This window comes from Haliaeetus leucocephalus, unplaced genomic scaffold (genome assembly GCF_000737465.1).
Source record: "Haliaeetus leucocephalus isolate CR32 unplaced genomic scaffold, Haliaeetus_leucocephalus-4.0 Scaffold306, whole genome shotgun sequence".
NCBI classification, from domain to species: Eukaryota; Metazoa; Chordata; class Aves; order Accipitriformes; family Accipitridae; genus Haliaeetus; species Haliaeetus leucocephalus.
This window is the reverse complement of record NW_010972742.1, coordinates 5,992,382-6,012,023: the sequence shown is the minus strand read 5'-3', so window position 1 is coordinate 6,012,023 and position 19,642 is coordinate 5,992,382. Positions and strand designations below refer to the sequence as shown.

Genomic DNA, 19,642 nt, shown 5'->3' with positions numbered 1-19,642 from the left:
ACCCCAGGTGTTAACAAGAGCAACCCCCATCCCAAAACAAAGTCTGCTAATGGGAGAGCCAAAGCACTTCACAGGTAGATCCAGAGTTTGCCCTTTACACTCTCAAACTCAGCTCTTCTGTAAGGTATACTGCAGAGGATGGGGTTCCCTACAACTGTTCTGAGATACCATGAAACAGATGGTTGGCCAACCCAACCTGCTGACCTACCTGCCTGTCAACAGTACTGAAACAGTCTGCATGTTTATGTGCAGGGAAAGGTGGTCAAACACTTTATAAAGAGGATGGATGTCAGGAGTGAATGTCTTTAAAAAGACTAAACAAAAGCATTTGCTTCCATTCTCTATGAAGCTGCTCGTAAGGCTTTGTTTCTACAAGATCTTCTAGCCTAGATAGCCTTGCCATGTACCTAGCAAGCCTGGGAGAAAGTGTCATTAGCCCCTTTTTAATTGTGTGTACACTCCTTACAGTTCCTGAAGGAATAAGGGAACTCTTCCCTTCCACTGCTGTCCTCTCCAATGGGTGTGTTCTCATACATACCCAGTGCAACCATGGCTGTAATCACCTTTTGTCTCCCTGTACAGAGGTTTAAGTATTTCCAGTGAAGTTTTCCAGAAGAGAGTCCATGAACTCTCTTGAAATCCCTTTTCAGAAAGTAGATACCACTGATGGGAAAGACAACTAGAAAAGACAATTCTATACTGTAACAGTTCAGTCCTAGTGTTCTGTACCCCTCACCTCAGCAGAAAAGTTAGCACAGCTAGTGAAGGGGTTGAACAAACAGGGATTTACACAACATTAATTGGGATTTCTACCAGAAAAGCAAGACCAGATCTTGATTATGAAGCATCCATTTCCCTCTACAACACTTTCCCTCCATTGCTGCTACATGCTCAGTTATTCCTGACTGCAGTGAGCCTAAAACACTATCCTCCAGGTGTAAAAGAGTTTGAAGAGTTAAAAAAACAAAACAAAAATCCAAACTTAGAGCACTGCTGCATCCAGCCCAGCACTTGACCACCTGGTAGCTTCCAGGTAGCAAACATGTCCTTCTTGCAGCAGTGAAGGAGATGGAACTTGGCCTACCTGGTTGCCAGCTGCCTTCTTCTTGCTCATCTGGCTGCTCCTCTGCTGAGCACTGCAAACAACAGCAGAGACATTCAAAACCCCTCAGGCTCTTCTTGATCACCTAAATCCTGCTCCCATCAGATAGCTGCTACAGTGAGTTCACGCCCCTCACCACAGGCTTCCAAAGCCTTAATAACCCAATCTATTTCCATCTGCTTTCTCAGCCTGGTCTACTCATCTCACTCCCACCTGAACCATACTTGGGTCACTAGCCCTCCACAGCTGCTTCTTCCCCCGCAACACAACCCTAATACTTAACTCCCCCTTCTACACATCCCTATTCTCCTCCCCGGCCTTGCAATACAGAGCCACTGAAAAACAAGCAGTACAGAGAGCTGAACCATACTTTGGGACCACAGCATCTGCACCAGGGCCTTTGCAACCCATTTGCCGGAGCAGCTATAGGACAGAGCCACAGGAAACACATGCAGAGAAGAGGAGGCAATAGGATGTGGGTGCTTACTTGGCAAAGCCAATGAAATCCTCATGGTTTGTGTTCATGTAAGCCAGCTCGATGTCTATTAGAAGCATGACCTGCCAAACAGAGGCACAGAGAGAGCAAGACAGACGTTAGTGATTGACAATGTTAAGTCAGGGGCAGACAGCCCTGTACATTGTTCATCTGATCAGACCTCTACAGCCAGACACCCCTTGGCTCAGGCCCCTCTAGCCTAGACTGTCCTTTCACCCCACCCAATCTCCCCTCTTACACACACTCCTGATCCCCTACCTGATCTTTGGTCCTGCCTTCTCTTTCACGGATGTGAGTAGTAACAATCCTCTCCATCTCCTCACGCAGATGAGGGTACTGGCTAAGCTGCAGGAGAGAGAAAACACGTGCACATGGGAAAGGGAGGTATAAAGGGGGGAGCAGCCCCCCACATGTATGCATGCATACACCCTGCAATCAGATATTTTGAAGGGAAGTTCTAGAACACTGGACTTGCAGACAGATTTTTTTCCAAGTTCCTGGAGGTCTGCTGGGGGCAAAGTTCATTCCTTATTGCTTTGAGCTTCAGAGAAAAGCTCTTGTCACTCTTGCAGCAACCTTTCTGCCTCACCAGAGGCCTGCTCTAAACCCACCATTCTTCCTGGCATAAGGCTTTTGACAAACCCCAGATGTAAACGCACTGCTTATTGCTTGTTGGGTTCTTCCTATTAAAGTGAACAATTTCTCTAGATGTTCAGCATCTCACTGTAGTACGCTAAGTAGGTGAATGGCCTGTTGCTACAACCTTCTAAATCCTATGGGAAGTATCCCTGGGAAATGAAGTGGATTTCAATCCCCATTTGCTGAGGCACGAAGTGAAAGCATCTGGTGCTCTCCATCAACATCTGCAAGCAGAGACAGCGGATCTGACCAACTCAAGGGCACATGTCTTCAAGAAACACTGTGCTCTGGGCATCCAGCTGCTTCTACCTGCTCTCCACCTGTGTTGGGGCAGGATTACATAGCTGAGGTCTGTATTCACATCACACCTACACCACACTTTTTGCCACATTACTCGGGAGGGATTCCTTTCCTGCCCAGACAGAGAAGTAGAAGGACTTTACTAGCTGTGGTTCAAAAGAAGAGTATCTACATACATGAGAAACTTCCATAATCAGCACCCTTAAAGCCCTCTGGGTTTCACACAGCACCTACCTACCTGCCTAGATTCATGAGCCTCTAGTGATTTCAATAGCAGTAACTGTATGCTTCTCAGGTCAGGCCCAGCACAGTCAAATGAAATTAATCCTCCAGACACTGGATCTAGCCCTTCCTTCCCCACTTTGCCTATCCCATGTGAAATCATTTCCTCCATATTTTTTTAATATTACCTCCAATTCAACTATAATATCAAACAGCATTTCCTAATATCAGTCTTTTATACCCCCTCAAGGGGGTGTATTAAAAAAAAAAAGAAATCTCATTTGCCTATGATCTGTACTGCATTTGGGTTTTTCTCTCCAATTTACATGGGAGCTGCTTCTTAAACTGGTTTGCCTTTTCTTCTGTATATAGAAGCAATTATAACATGTTAGAAGGAGCTGGCTCAAAGCATGCAGCATCACTACTGGAAGCCAGATCCCACACTAACCAGCAGCAATATTCCTAACATCTGATTACAAATAGTCTCAAACACTTTCAGCACCCTTGCAGTCAAGCAAGTTGTAATAGCCTGGAACTGAAATTGAGGACTAGCTTCGACACTGCCTGTTTTCAAATGTGTGGTTTGTTTTGAATGCTAATTACTCTACAGAGGCAGGAAAAAACAAGTAGAATTAGTGTTCCCCACCACCACCTTGTCTGGAAGCACAAACTGGGTGTTCTCCATGATCTTTATGGTTCAGGCAGCTGGTTGCTTCAGAGACACACAGGCAAAGCTTCCTGTTTCCTTTGGGGGGTGTTGGCAAAGGATAGATGGGCAAGTTATATCAAACAGAAAAACAGGAAGTTGGAAAACCTCTAAGCAAGTCTCAGCTTCTTTGCTTCAAATTAAAAAAAACCAACAAACAAAAACCAGTCAACAAAAATACATCAAACCTCCCACCACCACCCCCCTCCCAACTAGTACAAATGCACACAAAGTGCAAAACAAGTTGTGGTTTATTCAGAACCCAGGTCATCCAGAAACAATAATGTGCAAAAATAAATTGACAGCATCAGTCCCCATGCAGGAGCTTCCAACCCCAAGCATGCACAGGAGAAGCAAGGGTGGGCAAGGAAAGAGGACACAAACAAGCCACAGGATGTCACACCACCAGAGAACATGCAATAGGGCATAGAGGGGCAAGGAGTTATCACCAGCAGTACAAACAGCACCCAGAAATGCCATGACTGAAAGACAGGAGAGCAGGTGACCCTTCAAGGGGTTAAGTCCATCAGCCTGGGATCATGTCCCAGCTCAAGTGGGTTTTCAATCCTGTTTTAGCTGCATTTGCCTGTTTAATCAAAATACAAGCTTACAGCCCTCTTTGAAAACCAATTTGTCCCAGTGTTCCTCAGTTCCCCTCTCTTTGCAGATTCCAGGAGTCCTTGCCAGCACACGAAAGATCAACCTTTAGCTGAAGGGCTGCTGACTTGCAAGACTTTCCTGCACTTGTGAAATGCTGCAGTGCAGTCTGGCACAGAAGGTTCCTGCTTTTGGAAAAACACTAGCTAGAACATTATCCTCCTAAACATAAGGGCTTACATGCTTACACCAGCTTTCCGTTGATTTTGGAGCTACTCTCCATTTAACCAACTGGAAGAAGGCTCAGAATCAGGCCAGTCAGGGAACAGCTGTTAATGGCTACCTTCTCTTCAGCCCTCAACTTTGTCTAATAGTCAAGAGATAGTCAACTGCAAATCTCTTTTCGTACAGGAAGGCTGTACCTCTGCAGATAACAGATGGGTTTGCCGCCTTCTATGTTCTTTATTGATAGTCTCATTATTCTATCTATGCAGCTTTATCAACTGCACGTACAAAGATTTCTTCACCATCTGGGGTGAAATAATTGTGACAGCACACAAACAATAACACACAGTAGTTCAGGACAGCAACAAACCAAGGCTACAGGACTGTTAAGCTAATTCAAGAGGTGTTAGCCCAAGTGGTCTTCCTTTCAAAAAGCTTTGCAGGACCAGTCCACAACCCAGTGGGCTGGGTATTACCTTACAGTTAGCATCAGTCCTAAAGTAGCCTTTTCCAGATGCCTCCCCCAATAGCACATGCTCTTGCCCATATCAAGCAGTTAGGGCTATAACATGCAAGATAAATATCACAAATCAACTAATGTCCCTGTGCAGTTACTGCCCTTTGCCTTATGCCATCAGAACGCATCTCAGGCTGGCTGCTATCCTAAAGTGGTCTACAGCAGTTAGCTTCTACTCTTTCAGAGGGAGATACAGGCAAGATTAAGCTTCTCACTACATGTAGGCATTTGACTTTAAGCATTAGTAAAACTTTCCTTTTATTTGCCAGTACTATTACTACATATCTTCATTCAGGCAGTTATTTCTCATCTCTAACATCTGCCTCCCTTGCCTTCCCAACTTTTATTACAGCCATTAGTCTCCTGCAATATCACTGCTACCATCACCTTCCTTACACGTTGTATCTTGGGTTGCATCACCTCAGAACATCCTCACAGGGTCCTCTACCATGTCATGGATTAAAATACACAGAGCAAGTGGATATCCAGCCACTCTAATGATGTGGTCCAACAGAGAAACTGGAATTTAACACCCTTGAGATTTTAATGTTCCTTCTCCCTCTCCACCCAGATAGAGAAAACACTGTAAGCAAACGCATCAAAATAAAAAAATCCACAAGAGAAACAGGCTGGATAGGAGTCATTATGCCTTGCCACATCAGCCCCACACTCTGGCAATACCAGGACTCTGCAAGAAATTGATTGGGCAGAGCTCAGGGCACATCAAAATGTCTCCTTAACACAGGTGGCAGTGAGCTCTGTATTCCTAAGTACAACCAGACCTTATTAGCTCAGCTCTCGCCTTCACTCTGAACTTGTATCAATTCTTATCTTCCCTTCCTTCCCAATTTAGGGGTATACGTTGACGCGTCTGGCTGTAACCCTGGAAGAAGGGAATTGTAATTTTCAAGTCCTAAAATAACTCATGAAACAGCCCTTTCCAACTCGGTTTCCAGAACATACATCCCTTGTGCCACAGACAAGTTTCTGCCCCTCATCGGTAAGTGTTAACACTAATTGCCACATCTACCTTTTTTTTTTTTTTTTTTTTAGGGGGGATGGGGTGCCCCCTCCTGGAGGAAACCAGCCTGGGAAAGAAACCCACTCCCGCCCCAGCCTCTAAGCAGTATTTGACACAGTCTGTGTCATTCAGGGCAGTTTCTGTCTCCACCTGCTGCTGTCCTGTGCTAGCCTAAGGCTTCACCTCCTGTGCTTCACAGCATACAAGGAAAAGTATCCACACTACCTCCTACTGAGCAGAGTCGATGGAGCAAGAGATCAGCAGGAGAATGATGCAGAGGATGTAATGCCTGGAAAAGCTTTTCCCCAAGCCTTTTGGGACAGTAATCTTCTGTTGACTCCAAATATCTCTTGCAGAACATCTTGCACCTCAAACTTTTAAATCAACCGTTGTTTTGTATATGCTACTGCTCAACACAGCTCTGCAGACGAGATGAAACCTGCAGACCACTCATGCTGTGGGGCTGTGAGGTCTTTTTTTGGCTTTTTATATTTTTCTAGACTATCTAGATTTTTTTAAGGGGGTCCCAGAAAAAGAAAGTTCCAAATGCACAGGCAGTGGCACAGCAAACAGGGCTTGCAAAGGGCTTGATCCACACTGAGGTGAATGCCAGTGAACCAGACAGAGGAAACAGGTATGCTAGAGTAATCCACTGGATCCCAACTCACTTCCCAGCTAAAGAGCCCATCAGCTGATGCCCACTTCTCTTGGCCTGCTTTTAAACTGCTCTTATACCTGCAGGTTGCTGCTCTCCTTTAGATGCATCTTTATATCCATTTTCTCTCACTAGGTTTCCTGGAGTTCCTGGGGGGTGTGTGGAGAAACAGCATGGAAGTGTGTGGGAAGGGGTTGGGCATTGACCTTTCTTTGCATTTTTTGTTTCTTTACCTTTTCGCTACACTTTCTGATGGTGGATGTGAGCTCACTCACTACCATATCCACACACTTCAGACTTGGCTCCTTCAACTTCTGCACCTGCTTTTTCACTATGGCTTCAAAAGCGAGGTCAGGCGTGAAGAGACCCGTTCTGCATGGCAGGGGCAGGGTGGGAGGAAGCAACGAGGAAGAAGAAAGCAAAGCAGAGAAAGAGCAGGAAGGAGGAGGAAAGAGAAGGAAGGAAAAGGGAAAAGAGAGAAAACACAAGGCAAAATGAGAAGTGATATTTTGGTTCATTCCATTAGTTTATTGAACCAGGTGAGTATTGCTATGGGGCCTGTGCACTGCCAAGTATCAGGAGAGTCTACAGGCAAATGGAAGTGGCAAAGGGGAATGAGGTAGGAACAGCTGGGCCAGTGAAATGGTGAGCTGTCAAGAGCAAGATGAATGGATGGAACCCCCCAGGGATCAGGTGATCTCTTCCTGAAGGAAAGCTTCTTTGGATTTTAAGACAAAGTTGCTTCCCACAGTGAGCCACTGCCTCTCTTCCTAGAGGCTCACCATGTCTCATTTCCCTTTGTCTCAGGCATTCCCTTTTCCTTCCCACCACAGTTATCTCCCCTTCATGTTTTCCTTATTCCAGCTGCAGGAAGCCTGAACAGGAGCCAAGCTAAAACTTGCAAAGGTCTGTCACTTGCATCTTGATTTGGCAGAACTGAACTGCATTGATACCTCTCAGTTCCAGGGACTGAGATAAACTGCTCCAATTATGGAGCATCTTTCATCTCACCTTCCCTGCAACATTAACTTTCTCAGTAAGAGCAGATGTACCCAGTATTTAGGGAAATGCAAACATGCTACAGAGAATCCATAGCTATACATAGCATGCATTCTGCCATCGCTAACCTGCAGCATCAGACCCAATACAGGCCTGTTGAGGTTTATAAGGAAATATTAATTTCCACTGATACTAAGTGGCCTGTATTCTCAGTGGCTCCACTGTGGAATAGCAGAAAGTCCACAAACTAAAGTTACTATAATACGGCCAAGATTAATCCAATTCAAGACTACTGCACCCAAAGGAGTTTTTCAGCCCATCTTTAACAGTTCAGAGCTTTGATGCTCTTTGTCACGCAATCTGAGTCACTTGTTTTAGCATGGGGCATTACTGCTTTGCAAGTGCTTTCAGGGGGACAACATCCCCTTGACATGGGAAGGGGATACTGCCTTTCTAAAGATACAGTTACAGTCAAACCTGGGGTGCCTACAGCTAACAACCAATCCAGGGCTAACTGTAAATAACCACCACCTCATTTAAATCAGTTATTTCCCCCTTCACCTCATCTTTCACATCTCTGTGGATAACACCTGCAAGACCCCAAGCAACACCAGTATTAAAACACTCTTCAACACATATTACACAGGACCTACAACTAGTCTGCTTTTTAAGCAGCAAAGAGTTGGAATATGTTACAGGATTCAGCTTTACCCAAGGGTCTCTCAAGGTGCCAACAATGCCCCTTTTGAGCAAAGCAAGGGCATTTCCAGAATTAAGTTCACATCCTCTGACTCAGCAGCAGCTTCCTACTAATCCAGTTGCCCTGCTAAGCTCAATATACACTGTTTCCCCCAACAGACTTCGAAGCCTCTGCACAAAAAAAATATTTAAAAAAAATCAGCTCCTTCCAGTACCTGAGGATCACCTGAATTACAATATTTTGTTTCTTCAGATACAAAATTGTAACCATGGCTACAAGAACACACAGAGCAACTAACACTGAATTCAATTATCCAATTCTTAGCAATAGGATCTAAGCTAAAGTGGAATGCTTTAATCCTGAATCTGTGACATTTCCCCCCATCCCTGTGGTCTCTTCTCCTCCCTTATTTCCCACCCTGCTGTACCCACCACCTCATCACTTGAGGAACCTGCCACTGTCAGAATAGATAGTCTATTCTGAAATTATCAGTAGAAGAGGAAACAAAAAGAAACAATGAAGAAAGAAGTGGGAAATGGAGGGAAGGATGCAAACAAAGAATGAATGAGATTCTGAATAGCAACTGATGGATGGAGAACAAATCAAGAGAAGCTTCAGAGGGCATGAAAAAGGAGGGCCCTTCTGATCCAGTTAGCAGGCGACTCTGGATACTTGGCAGCCCGAGGGCCTGTGCTTACCTGTCGCCAGGCTCTAATGGCAATTTTCTGGGTGCTCCCCACAGTCACACACCCCAAGAGAGGACAGCAGGACAGAAAAAGGAAGCTCCTCCAGCACTCTAGACACCTGAGCAATCTCTCACTGCATCCACTTTGCTTTCCCAGACTGTCCTGGGGGGCAAAGCATGTGCCTGCATGCCTGAGCCCTTCTATAGAGGCTCTTGGCCCTAAGGACTACGCATTTCTGCAAGTATCACCACTTGGGCACCTTTCCCTACCCTTGCAGAGACAGGGTGTCGGTCTCTCCAGGCACATCCTGCAATGCCCATTTACCTGCACCTAAACAGCCAATGGTGATTCCAGTCTCCAGTGCCCATTCCACCATCCTAACTGAGGTGCCTTTTCACCAACACCTAGCCCTGCCTGAAGCAGCAAGCCATGGCTGAGAGGAATGGCACAAGTCTTCTCATTTTGCTGCCTTTCATCCCCAACCTCAGAAACAAAAGCTGCCATATCCAACAGGCAGAATCAAGGCAGGTTCCCTCCCTCAACCCCAACAAATACCAGTACGGATCCCAAAGGGCAAAACCTGAATCCCTGTCTGAGAGAGCAGGAGGACCCCAGACATTGATGGACATTTCTAACTTGATTCTTCTCAGCCATGTGCCGCTCTTCCAGAACAGGATATGGACCAAGCCAACCAGAAACCAAGCCAAACACCACAGGAACATTTCCCTGCAATACAGCCCACAGCTGTAACTGCTGCAGCCTCTGAAGTTCAGCCCCATACACTCCCCCAGCAGCACCCAAAGACTAGTTTGGGATCAACTATGTCACTTCTACAAGAACAGATGGGACAGAATTTAAATCCCAGTTTCTGGCCTGGAAAATAAACCCAGATACTAACTTTAGTCAAATGTGGCCACATAAGAAATACCCTTGGTTTTAGAAGGAATCAGGAGTCACGCTAAAGAGAGAGGGGTGGCAGGGACACCTCCAGCACCCCTCAACTCTAAAACATTCAGGGAGCAGGACCATGACCCATGTCCCACAGCGCTTCCCTTCCTGTTTGGCTTGTTGGCTGGATCGCCCCAGGCTGGTACTGTTCAGGTCTAGTCATGCTGAGGAGGTGGTTAGAAACACCGAGTGTGGCTGCAGGCAAGTCCCTGCCCAGGTTACAATGCTGTGCCGAAGCCAGCGAGCGGGTGGGAAGGTGCCAGCTCCATGCTGCCTCTGGTTACCTTCTTGGTGCACTGTCTAACGGTATTGATTAACTCCGAAATGACCATGTCCACGCATTTCAGGCAAGGTTCTTTAATCTTCTTCACCTGCTTTTTCACAATGGTCTCAAAGGCCATGTCAGGTGTGAAGAGACCGGTTCTAAACACCCAGGGTGGGGACAAGACAAGGCAGGAGGGGGAGAAGGGGCAAGGAGAATGTCACAGCGTTACACACACATCTTGGAGCAGGCACCGCCATCACTGAAACCCGGCACGCGGGGCTGGGAAGTGTCATGTTCCCCAGACAAGCCCTGATTGGAGTCCATGGAAAATGAGGGATGCTTGGCACCTCCCAGGAAGGAGGTGTGAGAGCAAAATGCATCCTAGCTGGACAGCCACAGCCACCACCATTTCACCTCAATCACCAGGCCTAAGGGTGGCAGGGGCTGACCCCTCCGCAGCATATTTGACCTCAGAGTTGTGCAGCAGATGGGAAGCCTTTTCTGAAAGATTTTTCTTAATGATTAGGACACTAACACATTTGATACTCTTTATCAAGCTCAGCTAGTGACTGAGCAAAAGAAAGGAATGAAAATAAATCTAGGTCAGTATTTGTTCACATCCCAGTGGGCAGGAAGGGCTCCGAGAGGCACCAGACCCCACTCACCTTCCCAGGAGCAGCATGACTTGGTCTCAGGGCTGTGCTTTGACAGCTAACCTCCTGAGGGCTGAGGGCAACACAAGCCTGTTTGCTAACTACATCCTGGGGCCATTGGGATCCTGGTGACAGGCACCCCAGTGCTCCCTCAAATCTCTAGGGGAGGAGGTGCTCAGCACCAACAACTGTTTTGAACAACTAACTGTTGGTTAGTATGCAGGCAGAAAGTGAAAACCAACATTTTAATTTTAACTAAATGAAGGAGTAGTATGGGCTTGCATCCCTCTTTCTATCCTTTCTTATGTCAAGACACAAGGAGGGAGAAAATGTCTAGTTACCAAGGCAGTTTTACCTTTTAGGCCTCTGCAACTCTGACATGGGAAGAGAAAGCAAACTGACTTGGATGATTGTCCCTACTCCCAGATTCAAGCCTCCAGGGTGGTCCAAGGACATTAGCCCTCCCCTTTGGGTGACCTACCGTACCTCTGAAGTCTTCAACTCCATTTGGAAGGTCTAGAGGTATTTACAAGGCTATGCAGCCAATGGTCTGCCTAGTGTGTGATACGTGCCTGATACCATGGATGTTCTTGATGGCATAGCTAATCTCCCGCCGCAGCTCCTTCTCATCAAACTCCATCTGCACCAAGAGAGAATTTTATCAGAAACTGTCTGACACTTATTTGCACAACCCCAGGATACACAACAGCATGCTTTACAGAGAAGAGGTCCCATGCCAGCAGTATCATGTGACAGATGAGATATTAGCCCAAGTGTTGGATACAGAGTCCAGCCATAAAGCTTCTATTGCCAACGCAGACATCCTGGACAAATATGAATAGCCAAGGGCCTACATTTATGGATGCCAAGACCCAGCAGCTCCCAAGGAGCTTCTTTGAGATAAAGCAATAGGACTGAAGTGCTAGGCCGCTTTTTAAAACAAACTGTTTTGTCTCCCACGATTTAGCATGAGGTCTTGGCAGCTGTTTTTTCAGTGAACACCACAAATAGATTTACAATTCACATACAAAAATGTATTATCCAATACAAGGCAGGCTCTTGTATTTCACTAAAAAGGACTCATCTTATTCAAATGCAAAAAAGAAGCAAAATGCAGAAAATCCAGGAGCTGAATGATTTGGCTCTTGAGTCTGTTCCAACTGACATTAAAAAAAGTTTTTCCGTACCACTTCTGATCAGGTTCATGTACTTTGCCATCCAAGAAAACTATCATTCAATAAAAATCCTCTTCAGCTGTTATGATAGTAGAACAGTTTCTGTTCACTTATAAGGTACAGACAGAAGTAATGTCAGGTATATCTACATCCTCTTTCCTGCTTCTTGCGTATCTGTTAGGGCAACTTTACATCTAGTCCAGTGCTCAGGATCAAGGAAGTACAAATTTCAGCACCATTCGTACTATGCGAAATTCAGTCAAAGTAGCTTTGACACAACATATCTGCAAGGACATTCAGTCATTCATTTACTATTGTTTGTGTTAAAGGAAGTTATTTTGCACATTTAATTTAGCATTTAGGAATTAAGCCAAAGAACTTTCTCTTAGTTAAATGACAATATTTAAGTTCTGTCACAAGGACAGGGACTGAGGAAAAGGTCAGTACTATGGGAAGGCTCCAATAAAGGAGACGAAATAAGCAAAAAAGGTGGTAAAAGGAAAAACATGAAACAAAGTAGTCAAAAGGGAAAGAGAGATGATGAAATATACCAAGAGGAGTAAGGAGACAGACAGAAGAGGTAACACACAAGACAACAAAGTGGATCTCAGCAGCACAGGAAAGCAGTACCTTCACCAGTTCAAAGGGGAAACGCTCATGGAAGATGCGGTTAATCCTAGCTCCTCCTGACAGCTCATAGGTATCAATTTGGTCTCCAGAGCCTTCAATGCGTTTCTCAAAGTCCACGGCAAACTGCTGGACCATCCTGAAAGAAAACAAAAAGCATGAAGTGTAAGTCATGGCTGAGCAGTCATCTCCAGGGAGGGACATACAGCTGAGGCCACTTACTGAAGCAGAGCTTTGGTCTTGCGAGCAGGGTCATCAGGGCGAAAGTTCTTGTACTCCTCCACCTCCTTCTCAATGGAGAGAAGCTGGCTTTGGAGCTTGTTCCGCAGCCCTGGCAGGGTGTCACGGATGTGGTTGGTCAATTGCTGCACAAGAAGAAGGTTTAAGATTATAAACCTCTAGGTGGTTACTGGGAAGAGTTTGCTACCTCCACACCACAAAATAAAGAGGAATGCTCCTCTCTTCTGTGTTCAATCCTTCTGAGTGGTCCTAACAAAAAGTCTATCCCAGGACAAACACCAGTTACAAGCTGGGTGCATCCTGCCTCTCAGGCTCCTACCTATTGCACCCCTCTATTCTTGACTTTCATTTTACCTTCTAGTCTGGTACAAAACTCCCATTCATACAAGCCTGCTGTCTCTAACCCAAGAATAAGCTTCACATAAAAGTATTAGCATTTGCTATTTACACCAGGGAAAAGGCTATTCTGTCTTCAGCTTAGCACACCACTGACACCCAAGGTGGTGGTTAGGCCCTTTTTCAACAATAAGGATGACAAGGCAAGGTGGAAGGAGCTAAAACCACTGAGGAGGCTCCAATAAGAGGGTTTCCACAGAGCACCGCTGTGGAAAAGTCCAGTTTAAAGATGAATATTTAAATAAGGAGGAAAAAGGACAAAGTAATTCTTCACTTAAGGGAGTATTTCAAGGGAGCAGAGAGGGAAGCAACAATAAGTTGCTACTGTATGAGACAAGAGATAAGAGAGCCTTAATAGATGGGAAAATGACTACCAGTATCACATTTAAATCAATCTTTGCAGCTTACCATTAGGTACAGAGACCACTAGAAACTTGAAAGGTATCTTTTAGCTTAATCAGAAAGACCTTGCATTCTGATAGTGTAAATGCCATGAACCACCTATTGATTTTGCACCAGCACCACTGAGAGGATAAAGAAGTGCTCTGCTTTTGGTGTGTAAGCTCCATTATTGGCTTTAATGTGTTTCATTGTATCAGTATTATACAAGTCAGGCACACTTCATTGGACTTGGCCCCAAAATGCTTTTTATGATGCAGAGAAGGAAGAGTTAACCAATCTTCACAAGTCTCACTGCAGCAAAACAATTTAACTTATTTGTCAGTTTGTTGACCACAAGTTGTAGCTTTTCCTGTATTCTTCCATCTCAGAAATGCCCTGATGGCCAGCCTAGCCATTCTTATGACATAGTGGGCAGCAGTTCTTAACTGTTGACAGTACCTGGTTCAATACTTTCTGCAGGTACGGGGTTCCCATGCGATCAGCCATGTGTCTGTAGGCCGGGTGGGAGAGAAAAAATTTTCTCTCTGCAGCCAGAGCTGCCTGAATGTCCTTCTTGCCATCAATGTCCTTCTGACTTCTGTTGACTACACCAATGTAACCTGTAACAGTGGTGTTAGAGATCAGATGGTTGCAAGGATGAGAATGTAAACAGGACTCAGAAGGAAGTTACCCAGCTGGCAGCACTGCAAAAGGGGAATTCTAGTGGCAACACATTATTAGGAACCAATTGGAAGAGTTTAAAACTAGAATTTCCTCTGAATAGCACAGGTTCTGGTATTTTGGTATGCAGGACAAAAATGACTATGCAACTGAGAATTAGCTTATTTATTACTGTTCCCCCAATCACAAAGCATACCCTAGTCTCATTCATTTGAGACTTCTGTTAAAGTCCTTAGGATAGGTACTTCACTATGGCTATACACAGCACGTACCACAGTCCAAAATTATTTCATCTGATATACTATGGCAATCTCATGTAGATAAAAGATGAGGGGAGTCTTTTAGACAGGAGTTCCATTTTTGCAGCTTGCCTTATTAAAAGAAGGAAAGAGATAGTAAAGATAAGAGCATAAGGCTATGTTTCTGCTAGGACTACATATCAAGATACAAATATCTAAAAAGTTCCTATTAACAGCATGACTGATCCCTGTTCCCCAGGGATCCATCCCACCTTGGAACAGAGATGGCTTAACCACAAGCTGTAACAGATGCTGCAGGAAGGGGATGCACTGGAAGAAGGGGATGAGGCCAGGACACCTCACACAGGGAAAAGACAGAAAGGAGACCATGGACAAAGCATGAGGAAACATACCTCTACGAAGAGGAAGTAATTTATTTTCTAATACATCTCGTGCATCAGTTCCTTCATCCATAAGATCCAGCTTAGTGATAACTCCAATAGTGCGTTGCCCTACAGAAAAAAAACAAACATACTTGATCAAACAACTCGTAGTATTTTCTTCTGTTCACAAAGCTTACAGATTCTCCAACTTGGCTACTCAAGGGCTCTTGAACTCCAACATTACAGTTCCCATCATGTCCAAGAGGCCATGAGAGCAAAACAAACAATAATTGAGCTCAGTTCTCAGTTATATCCTGCTGAAACATACACATGCTATGCCACATCTGCTGTGTAGATTTTAGTGAGGGATTTTAGTGCAGATTTTCCTACTTTTCTCCAGGAAGAATGCAGATGACTAAGGGAAAGGAAATCCTTTGCCTCTTCAGAAATGGGGCTCAGACAAAGGAAGAAAAGGAGAATAATAAAAATTCTGTTACAGTAACTGTTAACACTCACTAACACCTCTCAGAAGAATGTGTGTTGGTGGAGATACAACCCAAGACAACAGACAGGAGCCCACAGCTACTGGGCTAATCACAACCAAAAGGTAAAAGGAAGATCAGGCCACTGTCCAGCAATGTCATGCTAAATTAAAAGATATTTACCTTGAGGATCCACCTCCTTTGCAACCTTCAGGGCATCAGAATTGGCCAAATCAGAGTTGGCTGGGGATACTGCCAGGATGAGACAATTCTCTTTGGTGACAAACTGCATAAGCATATCTCGGATCTGAAACTCGATGTCAGGGGGCTGGTCCCCCACTGGGACTTTTGTCATACCCGGTAGATCCACCAAGGTCAGGTTCAGGACTAGACACAGGAAACAGGAGATAGCACAAGGGAGTGTTGAGGTTGGAATATTCTGGTCTGTAAGTACCACCTGTAGCTTTAATGTCTCCAATATATAACAGGCATAACAGATGCACACACAGAAGCACACAGAGCTTTCTAGTTCCTGTGTTACTGCTTAGTAAGAACTACTTGCTAGTTGTTACTAGTCATGATTGTCAATGATCTCATCACCCTTCCCTCTAAGTCACTTGTTTTGGCACTGATCAGGGAAACTGTGCCCTCAAAGTCCTAACATATATGCTACACTGAAAGGGAAGGGATGACAGTACATTTTTTTACTTTATAATAAAGACTGGAGAGTCAGAAGAGTTGGTTCCACTCATTAAGAGTTGTCCCCAGTATTGAAGAGCTCAGTCCTGCCACCCTTATTCAAGGGAGGCTCCTGTCAAAGTCAGCTGGGCCTTCTCCTGAAGGACTACAATATGCAGCCCTATAACTTTTTAATTGTCTTGCTGAGATAAAAAATTAAAACTAAACATCAAGCACAAGTTCTACGCAGCCAAATGCTATGTAGCACTGAGCTGCTGCTTTCCAAAAAAATGCCCATATAGCTGTTCACATTTAAAGAGCTGGCAAATTCGGGACTATGTCACTCCGTTGTTCAAGCAGAATTCTTCCACTGAGATCAGCGTCATATGACGTAAGGACTGCCTGGAGAGAACTATACAAAGTACATATTCACATGCAAACAGAAGGCAAGTGCTCTTCAGGAAAGCCACTCTCCCCATCATTTTTTTTGTTGTTGTTCCATTTATTTGCCCAGTAAAGCAGTACCAGAAAGCAGGGAGAGACAGCAGCTCTTCACTGTAATGCCTATACTAATGGAAAAGAACAGCCCCAGGAACAAGTTTCTGCACAGACATCAGTTGTTTCAAGGAGAAGTTCTGCTAGCAGTCAGATACTTCAGCTGGCAGACAAACCCGTTGCAGCAGTATGGTTAAGGCTGGCAGTTTGATACAGCATGGCACATGGAGATTAATGTCAAAACCAAGTACGCTCCCCATTTCATTTCTGTTCCTTTTGTCTTTAGTTCATGACAAAGCAGCAACCTGCCTCATCTATCTCCTGACTCAGATGCTACATTAGGGCTCACCATGGGGAGAGTAGACTCGAAGATTGATGGGCACAGGAGAAATCCCTTTGTTGGAGCCAGTAACACGATCTGTTTCAGCCTCAATCTCCAAACGGACCTCCTCAAAATCAGTGAATTTCTTTCCTTTGCAGTGTAGGAACTCACCATATTCTATTTAAACAGAAGCAGAGAATCAGAAACAGTCAATGAAATCGGAGAAACACTCAAAGTGTAATGAAAACATCATGTCCTGAAGCAAAACAAACCAAAAAACAGTTGCAGGGATTCAGTCTGGCAAGGGCCTTTCCCACTAGGACCTGGAAAGTTGGCATAGAAGTTACTGCAGTCACATTATCTGATCAACATCTGAGAGGATTCAGCTGAACCCAACACATTCACAATCCAGCTTTTGTCTCGGCAGAGGTGGCATCCTTGCTTGTCTTCATTCAAGTAATAATCCAGGACCTTCACTGTTGATAGTATGCAAACTTAGCATGCACCAGCCTGCAGCAGTGGTGACTTCCACAGCTACACTGGGAGATACCCTGGTATTCAGGAGAACTTGGACTAGCTCTGTATTAAAGTGCTGGGGGTTAATAACAGTCTCATTACATAATGAGAACAGACTCGAGAGGCTCAAGAGAAAAAAAATCCAACCTCCTCTTGACATGGTTTTGAATTCACTGGTGGTTGGGGGTTTTGTGTGTCAGTCCTTAAGTAGGCTAACCAATCCAAAAACTCTGTTTCAATTTTAAATTTTAAAAGCCTCCTAAAAGTCAAATTGTCTCCTTACTGTAGACAAGAGGATAGATCAAGTTCACCTGGGAAGCGGAGTACCTTGAAACATTCACTTGCCAACTCCTGGGTAAGACCTTAATTTATGTTAAGGGGAATGGTAATGAAAACATCCAGCAAGTAAGCAGCAAAACCAGTGAAGAACTGCCCAAAAGACAAGCCACAGAACTCTGTAGTCTTTCTTCTCCAGATCCCAGCGTTCTCCCACTGGGTTTTCAGTACATTAAATCACCTTGCCCCCTTATTTCAGTAGATTACCAGCAGGGTCATCTGGCTTTTAGGTCTTACCCACACATAAGAGTCACAGCTGCATAGGCAAAGGAAAATTGCGATAAGTGTGTGCATGGAGCCTTGCCTAATAAATTAAAACAAAAAACTAAGAAGCATTTAGCTTCTTAAGACTTTATGCATCAGATGTTAAACAGGTAGAACGGAAAAATCAGCTGCAGGTCATTTTTACTGGGGAAAATTCTTATTTATTTTTTCCACACTGAGCAGTGCCGCTGATCAAATAAGACCTTTCTTGACTAAGACAGCAATCCAGCTGGACACACAGGGAAGGTAGCTCACATACCTGTGCTGGCGTTTACCAGCTGCAGGACCAGCGGGCGTCTGGTTACGATGCCAGATCCACGTGGCAGAAAGTCCCTGAAATGAAGCAGGAAGTTTCAGATAAGTGAATGATTGTTTCCTTCCCTTTTCATAGCTTTTCTGCTTCTATAAGTATACATGGATTCTAACAGGGAGTCTCAGCCAGGGGCACAAAAAAGTTTGAGGCACTAAAAGCCAAGTGCTCCTCCTCAAGGAGCATAAGAGCTTGCTGTTCTGAAGAAGCCTATAGTCACAGCACACCCCCTCTAATCCTGTCTGTTAACAGCTACAGCTCCTTCAGCTGAAGTTCCAAGCTAACTAACAAGCCCATCTAATACAGCTGCCTGTACTTTGGAAAAAATTAAACTCTTTCATCAGAAAGAAAAGAGAAGTTGAAGCAGAGCCCAAAAACTAGCATGCCTCCTTTTGACAAAATACAATTACCCAAACTACAACAATCACTCACACTCTGCACTTCAGGGCTTGAGAAGACACCACATTGTTCCAGTGTGCAAACACCATATGATACATCTGAAAGAATAAACAGCAGCCAAAGGCTTGCCTCCACCCAGGGTTTCCCCTGGCTAACTACTCAAGACATAAGTAGTGCCAAGGCAAAAGCAGGAGCAGCTTCCTTCTATATCCACAAGAATCCTGAATTTGTGGACTTCAAATAATTTCAAAGGAAGGAAGCCTTTTACTATCCTTCTCCAAATGCTGACTTAGCAGCCACAGCCCACAAGTTCTCCTTTGCTTTTTCTTTTTCCAAATCCAAGTGCTTTGAGAAAGGCTAGGCGTGCTCACTGCATCTGCTGATGACCTTGCTAGTTTGTGGCCTGGTTTTCAAATACTCAGCTGTTCATGTGGCTCTTCAAGAGCCACTGAGCATTTCTGAAAACATGAACGATTGCTTCCTTGCCTAGTGGGAGAAGCATCACTTCAAAACATGGTTCCTACAGCATGAATATAGTTTTCTTTGTTAAAATAAGTCCTACCTAGATTGTTTGGATTCTGGCACACAATCCTCCCTCCCTTGATAGCTGTGGCAATGAATAATTTTGCTAATTCAGTAGTGACTAACTACTTCAGTGAATGAGAAATCCAGGGCCCTCCATTTTGAGCATCTCGCTCTTAGTCCTGCATGAGCTTAATACTGACAAAGGAAGTGCAGATGAGGAATGAGCTCTTGCTTTAACACATTAGACAAGGACTTAGCAGTTTTGTTTCGCTACTGGTTTGGCCACTGATTTCCTATGTAATCCTATGCAAGTTATTCTACTTCTCTGTATTTCACTTTCCTCAGCTATAAAGGTAATTCTCCATCTGTGGGGCTATCAGAATAACTTGATAATATCAAAAACTGCAGAGCAGTTTCAAGTGAAGGGAGACCAAGGAGGCATTCTACAATCACTAACACCTC

The 19,642-nt window shown here is 44.6% G+C and overlaps 1 protein-coding gene across 1 annotated transcript in view; it reads right to left on the bottom strand.

The window, feature by feature from the left end:
* DNM1 (dynamin 1) overlaps positions 1 to 18,335 on the bottom strand; it is a 43,858-nt gene extending 25,523 nt beyond the window's left edge. The window contains 12 exon segments of the mRNA XM_010571122.1: positions 1,085 to 1,136; positions 1,590 to 1,660; positions 1,857 to 1,943; positions 10,098 to 10,236; positions 11,304 to 11,371; positions 12,537 to 12,672; positions 12,756 to 12,898; positions 14,010 to 14,170; positions 14,884 to 14,982; positions 15,519 to 15,722; positions 16,858 to 17,007; positions 18,206 to 18,335. Of these exon segments, the coding sequence (XP_010569424.1) occupies positions 1,085 to 1,136; positions 1,590 to 1,660; positions 1,857 to 1,943; positions 10,098 to 10,236; positions 11,304 to 11,371; positions 12,537 to 12,672; positions 12,756 to 12,898; positions 14,010 to 14,170; positions 14,884 to 14,982; positions 15,519 to 15,722; positions 16,858 to 17,007; positions 18,206 to 18,335 (1,440 nt within the window).
* Positions 18,336 to 19,642: the final 1,307 nt, after the last annotated feature.